Here is a 20,138-nt window from a genome sequence, read left to right as displayed (position 1 = left end):
ATTTAAATGATTTTGACAACCGGCGCCATTTTCAATTTTCACCTCGCAAGCTTCGGCGAGGCACTCTGGCAGCTGTAGAGAATCCCCTTGGTCTTCAATAGCAGCATGTTTGTACACCACGTAGACAGCCATTTGAATCACACCAAACATTAAAGACAATGCATTTGGCACCTGCATTTATATATATATATATATATATAGGGTAAACGTTATCTGTGGACGTTCTTAGGTGAGCACAGTAACTCTAATTGTGCTACAGTGAGAAAAAATTTTGGGTTAGGGTTGGATTGATTAGTTTAATTTGTGTTTAGTTTAATTACTGTGCTGAAATTGATTGGTGGTTCAGATTAAAATACTATGCATCTCATTTTTCACTGTGCTTATGAATAATGCACAATATTACTGTTGACACAATGGTGCTGAACCGTTCGATTTCAATCGAACAGTTCATACGAACGTTCATAGATAATGCAACCTCATATATATATATATATATAACAGTAAGAATATATATATTAGACACATGCATGTTCAGAGATGGTAATTAGAACAAGATTTGAAGGAGGATGATAAAAGAGACATTACTGCAATTTTTAAGTTCTTCATGAGTAAGCCATAGGCCAACCACAAAGCTGCTCCCACTGTTGTGAGTAAAGGATCATAGAATGGCATGTAGTTGACGCTCCTTGTTTTAATCACTTGCCACTACATGTATATTTGAACACAAGTCATATATAATTCAAAGTCCCTTGAGTTAGCTATCTCTCTCTCTAAATATATATATATATATATATATATATATATATATATATATAATATGTAACAAAAGTGAGATCCAACCAAGAACATGGATGCGTTCTTCCCCTCTCCATAACAAGAGAGTTAATAGCAGAATGAGAGAGAACAAGCCCACATCCAAGATCATGATCCAAATACCAGTGTACATCTGCATATATACATACAACTCTCTCACACAGTTATATTTATCATCCACAGCTTCATCTATTTCATTATATATTTAAGCGACCAAAAAATTAAAAAAAAGAAAAACATATATTTTAACCTTCTTCGAAGAGTAAATAAGGTATACAATGATGTAGATGACATTGAAGAAACATCCAAAGATATTGATGATGAGAAACACAAGGTATCCACTTGTACTGATGCTGCTTGCAGAATAAATCCTTAGCATACAATTGAACAGTGATACGATGTAAGGCACTGGAGTGAGTTCTTCAATCCCTCCCTCAATATAGACTCCATAAAATGTTCGCCTGTAAATTAACTGTAATGTTTGCTGAGTGAGAGGTGCTTTGACTGGTTTGACTGAGAATTTTTTGAGTGAGCCCCACCTTTGTCTCTTTGCCCTTAAATTCTGGATCTTGTCTGACTGATGGTGAATTATTTGAGGCTCATAATTGAGATTATGGGATGCTCTTAAAGGCTTGTCTGAAAACCAAACCATTCTTCTCTCTAAAGCTCTTTCCTCCTTGATAACAACTCAACACCTTGGCCAAATTTTCAACTTCTATTCTCTCTTGAAGCTTGGATTTTGGAGGATCTCTTCACCAGCAAGTTCAGAGGTAGGTGTTTTTGGTGTTGAATGCTTGACCTTGTGGGGTTGTTTGTCATTTTATGTCTTGATTAAAGCTTTGTTTAATTCTTTGAGCATGTTAAGTCTGAGAATTTTTTTCTAATGTTTGTTCTTCATGTGATGGATGTGTTTTCTTATCTTGCTTTTTTATGTGTGCGTGTTGTAACTTTGAGCATGGTGTGAACCTGCAACCTTGTTGTATTATGATTTTATTTATTGTCACGCCCCGAACCCGGCTCACCAGGCCCAGTGCATTGACAAACGGCCGCACACCTACAAGGCCGAAACCAAGTAGACATACAAGGCCTCAAAACCTGATCCAAACAGAATAAAGAATCAGACTGAATGTTTGCAAAAAACAAAACAACTAATTCAATCAAAACTTAGGCCCACACCAAAAAAAATGATACTTATTACAAGCTAATTATACGGCGAAATACCCAACGATCCTTGCTAAGTTTTCCAACACTCAACCCTACTCCTGATCTGAAAGGGAAAGAAAACAACTTAATGAGTTTGGGAGCCCAGTAAGCAACTACTAAAAATATCGGGATCACAAAAATATTCAATAATTTCTAAAAACATACAAAATGTAACAAAACGGAATAAATAACAAAGTGAAATTTAGAAATCGGAAATAAATCATACAGATTTACTTTACCAAAATAACAAGCATATATGTCCCCCAAACAACTAATGCCAAAACAAAATATCATAACTCATTTATTTAAACTCGGTGACCCGAGTCGGATTTCGGAACTCATAGGTTCACCCTCGGTGACCCGAGCTAGAATATCAGAAGTCGTTATTCTTCACCGACGGAATGGTGCGAAACTATAGTTTTTACGTCAAGCATGCGTGTCATTACCTGGCGTGTTTAACCCCCAATGACAGTGGTTATCATGACGATTAATTGGGGACTACGAATTTCTATACAAAAATATGTCGGGTTCAAAATCATTGTCAACGCAATAATATGAAAATTTAATGATCCCGTTTTCTAACAAAAATTAATTCCAATTATTTCAAAAATAATAATGACTTAACTTAATCAATAATTAAGTCACCATATTCATAATCTAATTCAACAAATAATAAACATAATTTAAGTAACATAGTTGACAACTCAATGATTAATTCGGTAATTGATTAAGTATATATATATATAAAAACCATCACTCGAGTTTATGATTAGGATTTTTGAATAATAAATCTGAAAGCAATCCAGCAAATCTCAAGTAATAATTGTTTCTGTAATTTCAAAATAAAACAAAATGAATAGTTTATACAATAACTAATTGAATAGTTGTTGACAGAACATGAAATCCATACTTAATTAAATTATCAAGGATTAATCGATTAAATAAACAAATGAATACATGTGAAATTTGCAACCTTTGACAGTGAATATATTCACAGCAGTCAAAACCAAAATAATATTGACTTAATAAATCATTTCTTTAACAGTAAAACTCAAGGTAATTAAATAATTATGTAGATCGTTGTCGGTAACCAACAATTAAATACATACATATATATACATGTTTATATGTGGTTTACTTACTTGTCGATCGCTCAAAAACCCCCAAAATCCTACGATATTTTTTCGATGGAACCTCACAACGTAAGAGACAAAACTCTTGACGGAGAGACCTATCCCCGTCCTCACCGCCGGCACCACACACCAAATCAAAAGAAAAAGAGAAGAGGGAAAAAAAACTAGATCTCTCCTTCTTCCTTAATCCAAACAAAGATCCATAACGAGAGAAACAAGGAGACGGCCTCTAGGGTTTTGAAACCTAAATAAAAGATAAATAAATAAAATTCCTTAACTGCCATCCATGCACAATCAATAAAATAATTTAAAAAAAATGTGGGGCCCACATTTATCCTTCTTGATTTTGTAAGCATGCATAGCAACCTGAAAACATGTTTTATTTTGTTAGTGTAGTTCACCTTGTACTCATGTTTATCCTTGCTGCAAGATTTATATTATGGCCAATGTTCTGGTTGGGTTTTTGAATTGTTATCATATAAGTTTAATTGTGTATATATATATATATATATATATATATATATATATATATATATATATATATATATATATATATATATATATATTAATGTATGCATGCATTTCAGTTTCTTTTTCTTTTTAAATCCTGTTGCGTTGAGAATTTACCCATTTCTGACAACTCCATTCCAAAGTTGGTTTTCTTTATCATTACTTTATAATAGAGCTTATCTGTTAATGCTTGTGTGTGCATGTTAGAAATATAAATTTTTTATATTTTGAAACATGTATTAATGTCTGTGAGCATGTTCTTTTAAATTTTATTTGCATGAGATCTTAAACTTGGTTCTTCATTTTGGTATTTTTTTTTTTTCCTGGTATCATGTTAGAATGCTTGTTCTCCTTTTATATTAGTTGGTGTTATTAAGTTAATATTGTGGGTTCTGTGAGTGGTTATTTAGAAAATAATATTATTATTATTTTATTTCTTGTTCATCCTCTTGAAATTATCCTAATAATTATAAGTTAAAACCCAGCCCAAGTCTTGCGAATCTAAGTTAGCTTGTTTTGTTGGGTTAGATTTCGGTAAAGAATCTTAGTGCGTGGGACTTGGTGAACCCGGCACAGTAGCTCGGAGCCAGGTAGGCTCTTGTACCGTATAATTCTGTATTTTGTGTGTGGCCATTTATTTATTTAATTATATTGTTCTTGCAATATTTATTCATATTTTATTTATTATTCTGTATTCCGTTTAATTATCTAAGTTATATATTCGTCAAGTGATTTATTCGAGTATTTTTTTCTCAATCATGATTACAGTATTTCGTGGCTTTTAGTACATCTCCATTCCTCGCTCACCCAGCTAGGAGGAGCAAGTCCTAGCCATGTGCACATGTTTTCTATAGTAGCACTCACGGACATGCGGTCCGATTCCGATCGCAGTTGAAGATCCAGCTTGATCGCTGATATTCTCGTCTGCTCCGACTTCACGATCGATGATCCACCGTACGTCTGTTGATTTCATTATCGATCGAGGAGATGTACATGTCTGTTTTTCTGTGTGTTTTTTGTATTTTCTGATTATTTTTGTATTCTGTCTGAATTATTAATTATTCTATTATATATGTATTATTCTGTTATTTTCTGTGATATTACTAGGCCCTTGTGGCTCATGTACTCTGTGAATTTTTCCTTCCACAAGAGAAGATCAAGTTTAGGATCGGTGGGTTGTTCTGGGGCTTCTTCTGTAGTTGTTGACTTGTCAAACACCTGTTCTTTGAGGTTGTGAACTTTGTATGTTATTTTATTCTGTATGAGTGAAACTTGTATTCTGTTTGTATAATTTGGCATGTAAATTACTTGTGTACTCCGTAGGACTGTCATAGTCCATATCTGTATTATCTTTGTTTCTGTGACTTTATTTGTAGTCTATATTATTGTTCTGTTCTATTTATTAGGGTTGACTCTGACCAGGTCAAATCTGAGGCTTTGCACCCAGTGGGGCCCAGTCCTATTGGATGACGCCGATCTGTCAGTGGACCCGGCTTGTGGGGCTAGGACGTGACATTAACAAATATATCGATGCATCTTGAATGATAATATATAATAATTTAACGATAGAATTGTACAGCAAGTATTTATCAATCTTATAGTGGAGTTATATACAGCGTGGCGGAGATCAGGCCGCTTACAAAAATTACAAAAAATACAAAAATAAAAAAGTGGGGAAAATATATATAATTAGTTGCTAAAATCTCATCATTAATTTTATTAAAAAATTAAATAAAAAATGTAGAGTTGGTTGCTAATAAATGTGGTTTATCCACCTTTTAAAAACTAAAAAAAATTGCATAGTTTGAACGGAGCTTTTCTAAGAGATACCAGCCCCTCATTTAATAAAAAACACTTACTTTAATGAGTCGAGGAGTTGAAGAATGAACTCTCTCTCTCTTCCAAAATTTATATTATAGTAAGAGGTTCTTAGGTTTGGGCGTACATTGGATTTGGCGTTTGGCCCAGATTTTGTATTGGTCTTGGGCTAGCCCAGATGCAACATATATTCACCTTACATTATCCATCACTCTCTAATCTCTATCTTGTTCACTATCGACTTCCCCTCTATCCATCCCTCCCTCCCTCTATATATATATATATATATAACTTATCTTAAATTATTCATCCCGTTACATAAAAGGTATAGTTGTTGGTATTTCAACAAACAACGCAGGACCCACGTCACCCACCAATAAAAATATAAATATATATATAAAAAAAACATAAAAAAAAACTTGATGAAAAGAACTGACCCAAAGGAACAAAAGACCCAATCAAATCTAGAACTAAGGGCCCGTTTGGATTGCAATCCATGATCCAAACGGGTCCTAAAAGCCAGAACAACAGGTCTAAAACACTATGAAAGGCCATCACACCTGGTAACATATCAGCAGAAACTACACCACCACCACCACCAATCATCCTTCCATGCAAGCTCACATCGACACAGGAGGAAAAAACCCATGAAAAACAAACAGCTTACTTGTCAATAACTAACCTTAATAATTTTTTATTTTTTATTTTTTAAATACATTTATAAAACGAGCTTTATATATATATATATATATATTAACAAGCTCTTGGTGTCAAGGGAGCTCCCTTGAGGCTGAGGAGAGCTCACGCCAGACCAGGGTAAGCTCAACCCGGCGAGCCACATGCGACCTCGCCGGACTATATATAAAGAGCTTACTTGAATGATCGTGGACAGACAAGCATAAGGTGAAAAAACAAACAAACATGAAGATAGATGATGTTTAAAAACAAGGACATCATAAAAAAACCAAATTAAAAATAAAAAAGGAGGATTGAATGGATTTTTTTTTTTTAAATGCAAAACTCATACTCTGACACCATGAGATCGGTTACAACATCACGGTGGAGATCGATCGGATCATTCCTCTATCCCACAAGCACACACAAGCACACTGACCACGATGAGTATAATTAAAGGGAAAAAAAAGTAGTTGAAAAGGAAGATAAAAATTAGATAACAAAAAGGAAATAAATACCGAGGATAGCGAAGACGAAGGCACCCATCTCTTTGTTCACTGCAACACACCAGGCCACACTTGTTAACCTATCTTCAATGAGAGAGAACAGAGCTCAAACGATGCCACCTAAAAAATGTAAAGAAATGTGAAGTAATTATAGGGTTGGGAATGGCATGAAGCATTCGCTGCGGGTCAAACCGCCGTGAGATGGCGAGTTGAACGTTTTGTGTGGCTAGTTTAATGTCTTGTATTTGCGGCGGGTTAAACTGCCGTGAGATGACGAGTTGGATGTCTTGTGTTTGCGACCGGTTAAACCGCCGTGAGATGGCTAGTTTAATGTCTTGTATTTGTGGCGGGTTAAACCGCCGTGGGATGACGAGTTTAATGTCTTGTATTTGCGGCGGGTTAAACCGCTAAACCGCCGTGAAGTATTGTTGAACTGTGAACAAACAAGTCTTGCGTAATGTTTGTCATCCAAGAGTACGTCTCGAAATTTAAGGAGATTGAAGCCTAGCATCATACCATCCATCTCTGATCTAACGCTGATCATGCCAATTTAGAATATATATATATATAATATTTTTATAAAAAAAATTTCAACTATATATTCACTATCTCTATAATAAAAGGTGGTAACTCTGTTTTTTTTTGCAAGTGAGGAATAGTGTTTAACTTCATTTCACAATAATAATTAATTATTATGGTTAATCCACATTTATTAAAAGAAAAATCAATCACTTTTATAACAAAAGAACAGACATAGTTTTTTATTTTTTTATTTTTAATTAAGGGTGAAGGATTTAAGCTGAAGGTTTATGACTTATTCATATTTATAAAAAATAATCTAATTATACTTCTATTATTTGAACAAAAATTTCTCCCTTATCTTATTGCTTCACTGCTTCCCATCAAGGAACATATTATAAGTCTTATGTAACTGTTTAACTTAACAGAATTAAGTTATTTTTATTAATGAAAAATATTTTCATAAATATGGAAAAATCTTATTTTTTTTACTGGTAGGGAAATAAATAACAATTTTCCTAATATTGGTTAGTTACATTTTAACTAAATTTGTTTTAAAAAAATTGACCATTTTCTTTGCTAAAGCTAAACAGGTATTTTAAAATAAAATTGAATTTCATTTTTTCTATGAGAAATGAATTTTCCATTTAAGTTTTATTATTCAAACAAAAATATATTTTCCTTTTTCACTATTTTTTTGTTAATTTAAATTTTTAAAAAATTGAAGTATAACAAAAAAAATATCCATTTAATAGTTTTTTCACAAGAGAAAAAAAAAATATTCTATCCCTATCACTCAAAAAAATGAATAAATAAATTTATGTTGTGTCAAAATAAAATAAATAAGCCAACGATTTTTTTGGGCTATTTTCGCTAGGTCTCTTGTATATAGTGTTCACAAAGTGAAGGCACATATGTGTTAAGCTTGTTACTCCACATTGATGTGCACCCCTAACACTACTTTGTCTATATTTCATAAAAACATAAATAAATAAATAAATCATGAACTATAATTTAGGTATTGTAAATTCTTATTTTTAAATTTAAATTAATAAAAAAATATTCTGAGATGAATTTCTTTTGCATATTTTTACTTAAAAGAAAATTTGGGTTGTTTGGATGAGAATCAATTTATGTAAATTTTTATTTGAAATTTATTAGTTTTACCATGGGTTTTCACAAGGTTTATTAGTACATGATTAGTTGATTACTCACTTTGGAGGAGATTTTTATTTTCTTTAGTACAATTTTTATTTATTTTATAGCCCTCTTGTATTATTTTTCCTTTATACATCTCTTGTATTTGTTATCTAAAACTTAGATAATTAAATAATTATTTATATAAAAAGAAATTTTAGAAAAAAAGGAAAGTACATATCCTTCTCTTGTGGAGAAGATATATATATATATATATAGCCAATATATTTTCTAGGGACGCGCCCAAAAAATGAATCTAATGATATCCCCACAACAACCATTAGATCACTCATCTAATGATTGTTGTTTTATTTTTAACCCCAGATAGGGGTTAATGGGTTAGCTTTATAATAAAACAACAACGGTTAAATGATGATCTAACGGTTGTTGTGGACGTTATTAGATTTTTAAATTTAGAAATGTCCCTAGATTACAGGTCCTCATATATATATATATATATATATAAAAAGATGAGGATAAGAAAAAAAAAATATTATAATACTAGTCAACATTAATTGATGCAATAGTAAATATGTGATTAAACAGAGATGGCTACTTTTAAATATAGTTATTTTCTAATACTATTATCAAATATACAGATTATTTCTAAATAACAATAATACTAAATTCATACTTCTATGATATTTAAAAACATCAATTATATTTTAACAATTTAACCAAATATGTTGTATTAATGATTCTGTGTAAGAGTGAAATTAAATGATAAGAAAAAAAAAATTATAAGCCGATTCATAAAGGTTACTATTAATCATGACGCCTACTGTTTTCTTTTATCCACTCAGGCATTGACTTCACTTCTTTGGGTGACTTTACATTCACTCTTCTTCTGAATGGAGTGCAATTAATTGATGAGATAGATACTATCAGTAAACATGATATATAATTACCAAATAACATCATGAACTACTAATTATGTAGATAAAGGAAGATCATTGTATCAAAATATTTTACTTTTGATTTTCAAAAACAGTCAAACGTACGTACACATGCATGCAAATCTTTAGTTTTTTTTTTGTCATGTAAAAGTGCCGAAAAATCAAAAGGACTTCCCTTAAAATCCAGAGACTTGTAAAATAATATGTCATTATATATAGTGTTTGTTTTTTAACATAAATTTGTACGTTATTTTTCAAACATGCTAACGATTATTTTTATGTATTAAAATAATATAAATAAAATGTCAATGTTTAATACTTGTTCAATTAGGGTTGTTTGGTAGAAAGGCTCAAGCAGGGTAAAATATTTCTATAAATTTAAATCAAAGCCATTCATGTGGGAGCAACATAAGCTCTTGACTTTCATATTATATTTCTTTCTGAATCATATATTAATTCTCACATACAATAAATCAATTAGTCATCATTTATATTTATTCATAGTGCATATATCTGTTTCATTTAAACTAATTACTAATATCTATAGATAATTTACTGGTCTGGGTAGTTTTCAATAATAGGTAACAAGAGAACATAGATGTGTATTTCTAGTATTAAAATTAAGCAAAGGACCTATAGAAAGAAAATAGGTCCTTTTATTAATATCATATGGGACAACAAAAAAAATTATTAATATCCAGCCCCGCAAGAATTTTTTAGAAATGGTTAGAGTTTGATTTACAAGTGAAAACATAATTTTTAGAGTGTAATTAAGTGGTTATATGAGAATGGTTATAGCAATCATATGCGCACAGGCTCAACCCAACTTACTTCATCAAAGTTTGTGCACACCCTTGATTTCTTTCATAACTTAATGGATTAAGAAGCGAAGAAGCCACTATCATCATAATAATTTAAAAATAAAAAATAAAAAAATCCCATATTATATATATACATATAATTTTTTTGAAGTAAATGTTTTACCATTATGTTTGTATAATAATATTGAGGTCCCAACTATTAGGAAAACCGAGTAAAAATAAATACTACCATATGTATAAATAGTATCATAAATAGTAATATATATGCAAATAGTATCATATTTTAAATACTAATAATTTAACCGATATTATGAATGAATACATAACAAATATTAAAATACTAAAATGAAAAGAGAAAGAAAAGGAACACACGAATTTTATGAGGTTATGCTATTTGTCTACTTCTCTAGCATCGCAGCGGAACAACTCTCCATTAACTTTAAAACTTACAAGTTTTTATTAATTTTTTAATCACATCGACTTTAAAACTTGTAAGTTCTTATAATTTATATTTTTTTAATCACTTACAAATGAGAAATCCTGCATAAAGGACCTCCATAATGAATAAGAATATTTAGGTACGGATCATGATTCAAAACAATGGAATTAAACTTCTTTTACAGAGCTAATCTTCTATCCATCATCAAACTTACACACACCCATTTCGGATTTTTCCCTTCGACAGCCATTATTGACTTTTTTCACACTTACGTTCACACACACACACACAAACAAGCCAAAATTCTCACGCCAACCACAACCTTTTTAAGTTTCTAATACAAACACAAAGTTCAATATTAATACAAGTAAATAATATTTCCTCTAGAAACAGGTCTCATATATATATATATATATATATATATATATATATATAGATGAAGCTAAATCATCTAGAGCGTCACTTATTTTTCAAAGTCTGAGAGATGTCAGTAGTAGCCAGTCGGATGAAAAATTTAGCCAGCTCTTATCATTATGAACGAGTAGAAACCGCGTTCTACGTTTGTTGTCACGATGTCGTGAACGGTAAAAATGTGTACGGTGTTTATATAATCGATCGAATTTGGATGATGATCCGTGAACTTAGATTTAAAAACATCCTGAGATTTAAAAATCTAGAGAACGTCGCTAGATGATGTTTTCACTATATATATATATATATATATCAACATATATATTTAAATAATTTAGACAACAATCGACATCTCAACAATCACCTCACCCTTGCCAGTTCCGGAATGTCCCTCCGCCAGCTGAAGAGAATCAGTCACCTCTTCAGTAGCAGCATGTTTGTACATCATGTATATCACAATTTGAATCACACCAAACATCAAAGACAATGCATTTGGAACCTGCATTTATATTATCACAGTAAGATTAATAGATGATATATTAAACACTTCTTCAGAGATGGTAATTTAAACAAGATTTGATGGAGAGCTGATAAAAGAGACATTACTGCAATGTTTACGTTCTTCATGAGTATGCCATAGGCCAACCACGAGGTTGCTCCCACTGTTGTGAGTAAAGGATCATATAATGGCATGCATTTGATGCTCCTCGTTTTAATCACTTGCCACTATGTATATTTGAACACAAACAATAATTCAAAGTCCTTGAGTTAGCTAGCTATATATATATATATATATAGGTAACAAAAGAGAATCACTAATTAAAACGAACATTTATACAGAGACTCACGTACAATGGTGTTTAACGGAGACAGAACTGAGCTGAAGGTGAGGCAGATGAGATAGATCCAACCAAGAACATGGATGCGTTCTTCGCCTCTCCATAACAAGAGAGTTAAGAGAACAATTAGAGAGAACAAGCACACATCCAAGATGATGATCAAGATACCAGTGTACATCTGCATATATATATATACATACAACTCTCACACATGCAGTTATGTTTATCCTCCACAGCTTCATCTATTTCATTATATATTTATGTGAAAAAAAAACGACAAGAGAAAGAAAGAAAAAAACATATACTTTAACCTTCTTGGGAGTGTAAATAAGGTATACGATGATGTACATGGCATTGAAGAAACACCCAAACATATTGATGATGAGAAACACAATGTATCCACTGCCGTTGATGCTTGCATAATAAATCCTTAGCATACAATTGAACAATGATATGATGTAAGGCACTGGAGTGAGTTCTTCAATGCCTCCCTTAAGATTATAAACTCCATAAAATGTTCGCCTGTAAATCAACAAATATATTGATGTGTTGGGAATGATAATATTATATACAGCAAGTATTTATCAATCTTACAGTGGAGTTAGATACAGGACGCCGGACATGACGCTGCCTACAAAAACAGGAAGAAAGGAGAAATATGTATTAGCTGTTAAAAAAACTCATCATCAGTTTCATTAAAAAATTTAAATAAAATTTGCAAAGTTTGAATGTATGCATGTCCATCTTTCCTCTCATTATAAAACTGTTTCTTTTTTTATAAACCATAGATCATAATATAAGAGAAAATTAATTAAATTCAAAATTTGAAGAGAGTACATCACATCTGACCAAAAGCAAGATATGGATATTGGTATCTCAACAAGCAAAAAATCACACACTCACACAAAATACTAAATGGAAAAAAAAAAACCCCACTGAGCCTTGTAAATCAGGACTAAAACACTATGAACACCATCACACCTCGTAAACACATCTACAACACCAGAAAAACACTACCATATATCCTCCCATGGAAGAAGCACCTCCATGATATACAACCAAGTTGTGTACACACTCACAGAAAAACAGCCATGAAAACATGAAAACAAGCAGCAAGTGCATCTTAGAACTCTTATTTATTTTTTTTAAAAAAATATTCGTAACACGAGAGAAAAGGAAAAAAAAAAAAGAAGAAATTGAAGATGATGAATAAAAACAAGGATATTACATTAAAAACAAAAAAACAAAACAAAAAAAGGTTGGGGGATGGGCACAAATGGAGTTTTTGAGAGAGGTGTTTTTTTCAAATCCAAGGCTTTACTCTCCGACACCTTGGGATCGGTAACGACCAGTTATCGGGCGACATCTCGGTGGTGGAGATGGGAGCATTCTCTCTCTCTATATTATATATATATATATATATATATCTTTCTATAATCATGATCACTCTTATATATATATATATGTATGTATAATCAAGACAGATCAATATATATATATCATGGTTGGAAGGGAAAAAAAAAATAGTATGAAGATCTAGGAAGATGGAGTTGATAACAAAAAGAAATACATACATGTATATACACACACACATGTGCGTACCTATGATAGCGCAGGTGAATGCCCAAGGATTGTCCTCGGTGAAGCCGGCCATCTCTTTTCCCTACTCTGCAACACTAATCACGTATACTTGTTCGATCAGCTACTTTAACATGACAAAGAAGAGCTCACAACATACAACCTGAAGTGGAAGACTATAATGCGCAAGTAGAACCAAAATGGAAAAGACCCTCTCGGTCGACAGAATACACTGTTGATGTTGCTCAACATTAAGGGCATAATAGTAAAATCACTTTAACCGTTTGGCCAACTTACTCCAATACGGCAAATAGTAAGGGCAAAATGGTAAACTAAAATGGTAAACTCCTTGGCCGCAGGCATGTCCCGTCCAAGATTGCTTTTTATTACCAGCATTGCTCCCGAAGGTCAAACATCCCATTTGAAAACTTTAAGCCCATTCCCACTGAGCATCCACAGATCATCCAAGGCAGAGAAAATTTTAGTTCAAAATAATAACAAAATGATTATATGATATTAAAATGTACTAGCAGCTGATAGGCACCAGCAACCCCTCAATGAAGCAACCCAAAAAATCAAGCGCGCACTCAACTTCCTCAGCGCTAGAGAATCCACCTCTGCTGGTGATCAAGACATCGGTACTGCTTAGGAGTAGATGCTCATGTTGCTCGTCTTAGTAGGCCTGAGATGTCAGACGACATCTTTCATCTCCTAAGCTCACTTACTCTGTCTGTTTTTTTTTTACTGTTTTCGCTTTCTTTGTTCCTCATCATCTCTGGTGAGTGATGACTCTTTCCTTGTTACTATGTTTCTCCTTGTACTGTTGTCTTTTTTTTAATAAATCTGTGGTTTATCCATATTTATCAAAAAAAAATAATAATAATTCAGATTATTTTTGTTATCATTTGTCATTTATTTCAATAGGTTAATTATATATATATATATATATATATATATATATATATATATATGTATGTATGTATGTATATCAATATATGGTTTATTAGTGGGAGTGAGTTTAGATTGCTAAGGAATGTGTTGAACAATGAACAAACCTCATCCTTTTATGCAAAATATGGTTTTATGAGAATGTAACTTTCTACTAAAGAAATAATCAAACATTAAAACTTCATTATAAAGAACCACGCTGCATAAATGTCTTGATTACAAGTTAGTTCTAAAATACACAGACGGAACTAACAGATATCTATCCAAATGTTGGGCATATAGTTCCACTATGCATGATTTCTTAGTTTAGGTCTCTAAATTATATCTATAATCAAGAGATTAAAAATACCTTTTCACGTTTTGCAAAGACACTTATCACTATATTTATCATCTCTTCTAGCTTCTGTTGAATTAGAATATAATATATATATATATATATATATATATATATATATATATATATATATATATATATAAAAAAATATGATGTTTTTTTAGAAAAAAATAAAGATGTTTCTTTAGAAACAAATAAAATTTGATCGATCGGCGTCTCACTGCATAGGGGTGTTCGCTCGAGTGTCGGCGTGGCTCTCGAGTTCGATCCCCATCTCGGGCAAGGTGAGGGCACGGTTCGGTGGTGAGTCTTTCGCTCCCCACGTGTTCGTCCCCTGGGTTCGTGACATTGCGCTTTCTCAAAATAAAATAAAATAAAATAAAATAAAATTGAAATTTCACCTTAACTTGTTATTTCGCCACTTGCCCACAATGAATATACTCTAAGTAAGGGTGAATAACACAATCCAATGATCAAAGTTTTTATCGCAGGATTTTTTTGAGATGAAGCGATATAAGGTCGAGGAGAACAAAAAGCTAGATAACAAATCCATTATATATATATATATATATGATAATTTAATATTATATTCAAAATGTTTAGACCTAAAAGATTCTTTCATTTGTAATCCAGTAACTTATTTATTTGATTTCTAAAAAAATATAAAAAGTTAAGTTACATCATTATCATTAGTTAATTTGAATAATATTAAGTGTGTTAAATTATATATTATTAAAAAAATTATTTTTATTTATATTCATCAAACTAGTTAATTATGAACCGGAAAAAAATTCTACTCCATGTTTTATTGATTATTTAAACAATAATAATTAAAAACAAAATTTGATTTTATATGAAATAATTTATAAAAAAATTCATTTTAAATTAAGCAAAACTTAAATTTGGAACCAAAAAATTAATATTTAATTCAGTTTAAACCAGATACTTAAAAATTGATACCCGATTATCGACCTTTTGCCTATCCAAAAAATAAAATATGTTTGATCCGGTTCTGAAAATCAGTTCAAGTACTTTGTTGGACACACCCCTAATTTCTAAGTATTATTTTATTATATAAGTTGATACAATTAAGCAATTTTATCAATCTAAAAATATTATTGTATTTCTATTGAAAAAGATAAGAAACTTGTTAATTTTCTTTAATGGTGCTATTAGCTTGTGAAGAATGAGAACGGTAAAAAATCTCAATCCCTTCACTTTCCTTATTTTATGTCTGATGAGGTGGCTCGACTACAATAAAACAATTGTTATCCTTTGTCAACCATATTTCACAAGATTGTTAAATATGTTTTGACGGGCATATATCTTGAGTGGGTACTGTACTATGGTCAATTTTCACTTTAAACATCAAATTTTAATTTGAATCATTTCAGTTATCCAACTTCAATTTGGTTTCACTGAGCGGGTACTAAGAGACTTTTTAGAGGAATTTAATAATGATGCTACGAGAATTGCATTGTCAGTAGCAATTCATGGGGTTATCTATTGTGGCTACATATCCCATCATCAACGATGTCAATATAGTCACCTATTATGCAATTCAATGATGTCCTCGTGTACATAATAGGTGGTAACATGGACATTGTTGATGATGTGGCATACACACATTAGTAGATGACATCGTTAATTGCTATGGACAAGGCAATTCTGGCAACAAGATCATCAAATTCCTCCCAGAAACCTCTTGGTAATCGTCCAGTGAAACCAAATTGAAGTTGGATAACCGAAATGATACAAATTGAAGTTTGATGCTCAAAGTGAAATTTGACTATAGTATAGTACCCACTCAAGATATTTACCCATGTTTTGACTATTATTATTATTTTTTTAAAGTAAAACTTATTAAAAAAAGTTATTATTATTTTTTCCTTGTAAAAAAAAAAAAAATCAAACTACAGTACTAAAAGGTCAAACTATGACCTAAACAGTAGATAGTTCAGACACAACTCTTTTTAGCTTAGTTTGAGTTTATTATAAACGGATTATGAAATAAATGGATTGACTTACTTATTACTTCAAAAAAAAAAAAAACTTCTTAGGTCATTTCTAGTAATCACACTGTTTTAAAGCTACTTAAAATTGCAAACCGGGTGTAGTTTTGCTCAATTTAATAATTTATTTATTAAGAAATGTTGGTAAACCACGGTATGTATTTGAAATTTCAATTTTTTTACTTCAGCTATTTGCATAGAGGAGTTAATGAAATGTCAAGTGTTCTATTATAATCATCATTAATAATTTATTTTGCAATAAAATTTTATAAAATCAACAACTGTATAGTTTATTAACATCGATTCTCTTGTATATAGGGTATTTCTTTCATTTTGGAGGTAGGTTTGAATATCAACTCATATAAGTATTATAGAGCTTAGCTCTTTACCTTTGCCTGTTCTTAAAATAAGTCTTATCCAAATTTGTAAAAATCTATAACACTAGACCTGTCCATGGCCCTGTCTGGGCCGGGCTTTATCTATAATTACTAAAATTTAAACTTGTCTAAGCCCGACCTAGCCAGAAAATCTGGGCCTTAATTCTTGTCAGAACCCACCCAAATTTAATGACCTCTACCCAAGGCATGCTTAAGCCAGCCCAAGTAGGTTTTTTATCAAATAATATATAACTTATAAAAAAACTTAACAATAATATTAATATGTTAATATGACCAAATATTATTCTATAAAACACTAAAAAATTAAAATACCAAATGTAAATATGTATCCAATTACAATAACTAAAATTCAAACTATTATAATCAACGACAATATACAATAAATATATATCATATAAGTATATACAAAACTAATTAATAAATAATCAATAGAAATTCAAACCATTATATATATAAGTATATACAAAACTAATTAATAAATATATTTTATAATTTGAACCGGGCCGGACCAGACTATTAATAATGAAAACCAAACCCGGCCCATTTTTAAAATGTGTTTTTTTTTTATCCAAGGCTGGACATCGGGCCTTATATATTTGTCCAAACCCTCTCATTTTTCGGACGGACCTTCGGGCTTGTGTGGGTAACCCGGATTTGGTCAGGTCTATTATAACACAGATACATGTGTTGGAGTGGACCTCCTAAATGGATCAGATTCATAGTTGGATTACAAAGCCCATTCACTCATCCAATAAAAGGGCTTGGAGGGCTTGTGGGGCGTTCATTTTCGGGGAAAAGTGAGTCAAATTTTCCCCACTTTTGGCTCGTTTGTCGTTGAAGTGGGAAAAAGTGGCGACTTCCCCACTCCCGACCAAAAGTGGATTTTTGAACTAAGCTCACTTTAGTATTTTTTTCTTTACGCAAGTGGGAAGTGGGATCAATCTATAAAAAAACTAATTTATTTTTCACTTCTAAAGTCTTTCTTGAACTTATAGAACTTCATCCAACACTTAAATTCTTCGGTTCTATTCTCACTTTCTAACAAATGAACACATAAGTCCTGGAAGTGATATCACTTCTTCCCTCTTCAGGGAAATGACACTTTCCTCACTTCCTGACTTCCCCTCACTTACAGTGAAATGAACGCCCCCTAGGTTGGGTACTCAAACATAAATAAAAAAAAGACCCGCCAACCTCTACACACGTGAAATCCATGCAAACTAATTCAAATATCAAGAATTCCAAGGACTCAGATATAAAAACCCACAAAAAAAAAAGGAAATAATATAAAAAAAAAAATTTAAGGTGGATGCGAGGTCAGGGTTTCGGATCTCCACTCCTCATCTCCCACTCATTCTCTTCTCTTTTTCCCCCAAAAGCCCCCACTCAAATCCTTCTCCTTTTTAGAGATCCATCATCTATTCCCAATTCCATTGATCAATCGAGGTAGATCGATGGCGGATTGGGGACCAGTCTTCGTGGCGGTGGTGCTCTTCGTGGTGCTTTCGCCGGGACTTCTCGTCCAGATCCCGGGTAAGAACCGGATGGCGGAGTTCGGCACGCTTCACACCAGCGGCGCTTCCATCTTAGTCCACTCCCTCATCTACTTCGCTCTTATCTCCATCTTCCTCCTCGCCGTCCGCGTCCACATGTACATCGGCTCCTGATCGACCTCTCCGATCTCGTCTTTCTCTCAGGCATTTGTTCAAACACTTGGCTTGTGATTATAATATCTTATTAGTTTTTTATGAGATTGTTGTGTTTGTTGACTATGCATTTGGGCATCGCCTTTGCTTTGGGATTAATTAGATGCTTTTTTTTTTTCTTTTCCCTCTTAAATTGCAAATTGGGAAATTCCAAATCTGGGGGCAAATTAGGTTTATTTATTTATTATTAATTATTTTGCATATGTATATAATAATATTATTAATATTGGTAATAAATTAGTTTCTTGGAAACTAGAGATGATGGACCAGCAGAGATGCTTGATGTACATAACTCTCACATGGGTTTTGTTTTTAGTATTTTAAATATATATATATATTGTTTTTGTTTTTGTTTTTTTAACACAATTTCACCTTTTATTTTAATTTTTTTTTTTTTAAAATTAAATGTGGATAAATCACAGATTTATTAAGCTAAAACGATAGTACAAAATTTATTTTAATTTTTTAAAATAAATATTTTCAATTTAAAAGGAAAAAATGTCGCCCTTTTTTGTTATTTCTTATTAGTAATATCAAATTATTTTTGGATTTAATGTTTAGAAAATAGATGCTCCTATAATTGTTCGGCTTGAAAAGGCAAAGTGAAAAAGCACTGTAGTTACAATAATTCACAATGATTATTTAATTACTAACAAATTATTTAATCTTATTAGATAATAAGTTATTCAACTCAACATAGTACACAACAGTGTGAGGTCCTAGTAATTTCATAAAAAAAGCCACTCTTAATCCATACCAATTCAATAAACATTACTTATTTATAAACAAACACTAATTACAACGATTCCACACAAAATAAGTAAAATAATAATATTTGTTTTTCAATCAAAACAATTTAAAAAGCGAATAATCACATATTTAGACAAATCAGCTGAATAATTTCAATTTTTTTACTCTTTTTATTTTTAAATGTATGTCCTTTAAAAATGTTATACAAGAATTAAAAATATTATTAAATTATTTTAAGTTTAACATAAAAAATAATTAAATTACTAAATTATCTTTTTCTTAAAACTATGAATTTTTTAATTATAAATATTATTTTTTTATTTATAAAATTAAAAAAATTAAAAATAGATAAAATAAAAAAAAAACAAATATTATCTTAATATTGTGGAATAACAACTATTTTAAAATAAATTTTTTTAAAAATAACATATATTTTGAGGCACTAAATAAAATTTAGACAAATAATTTACACGAATTTCCAATAATGGCCTCAGGAACCGCCTTTGTCTCTCGCCACGATTAATTAATAAAATTTCAAACGCTTTTGAATTCCGGGCATCGAATTCCAAAGCGCCATTAAAAACGACTAGTCCTTTTCCCCTCTTCACTTTTCGCCCTTTTTTCCATTTTTT

General features: G+C 31.4%; 2 protein-coding genes across 2 annotated transcripts; one reads left to right on the top strand and one right to left on the bottom strand.

Moving 5' to 3' along the window:
• Window positions 1-11,275: 11,275 nt before the first annotated feature.
• Window positions 11,276-13,434, bottom strand: LOC120276214 (bidirectional sugar transporter SWEET14-like). The gene is made up of 4 exons (XM_039282936.1): window positions 13,383-13,434; window positions 12,390-12,411; window positions 12,086-12,302; window positions 11,276-11,440 (listed from the first exon to the last, which is right to left on the bottom strand). The coding sequence occupies exons 1-4, from the start codon at window positions 13,432-13,434 to the stop codon at window positions 11,276-11,278; spliced, it is 456 nt and encodes a 151-aa protein (XP_039138870.1).
• A 4,938-nt stretch (window positions 13,435-18,372) lies between these two features.
• LOC120275344 lies at window positions 18,373-18,876 on the top strand. The gene has a single exon (XM_039281884.1). The coding sequence runs from the start codon at window positions 18,505-18,507 to the stop codon at window positions 18,715-18,717; it is 213 nt and encodes a 70-aa protein (XP_039137818.1). The 5' UTR covers window positions 18,373-18,504; the 3' UTR covers window positions 18,718-18,876.
• Window positions 18,877-20,138: the final 1,262 nt, after the last annotated feature.

The sequence above is a fragment of the Dioscorea cayenensis genome, chromosome 14 (assembly GCF_009730915.1).
Source record: "Dioscorea cayenensis subsp. rotundata cultivar TDr96_F1 chromosome 14, TDr96_F1_v2_PseudoChromosome.rev07_lg8_w22 25.fasta, whole genome shotgun sequence".
NCBI lineage: Eukaryota > Viridiplantae > Streptophyta > Magnoliopsida > Dioscoreales > Dioscoreaceae > Dioscorea > Dioscorea cayenensis.
Note: the sequence above shows the minus strand (reverse complement) of the source record. Positions and strands in the feature narration are given on the sequence as shown.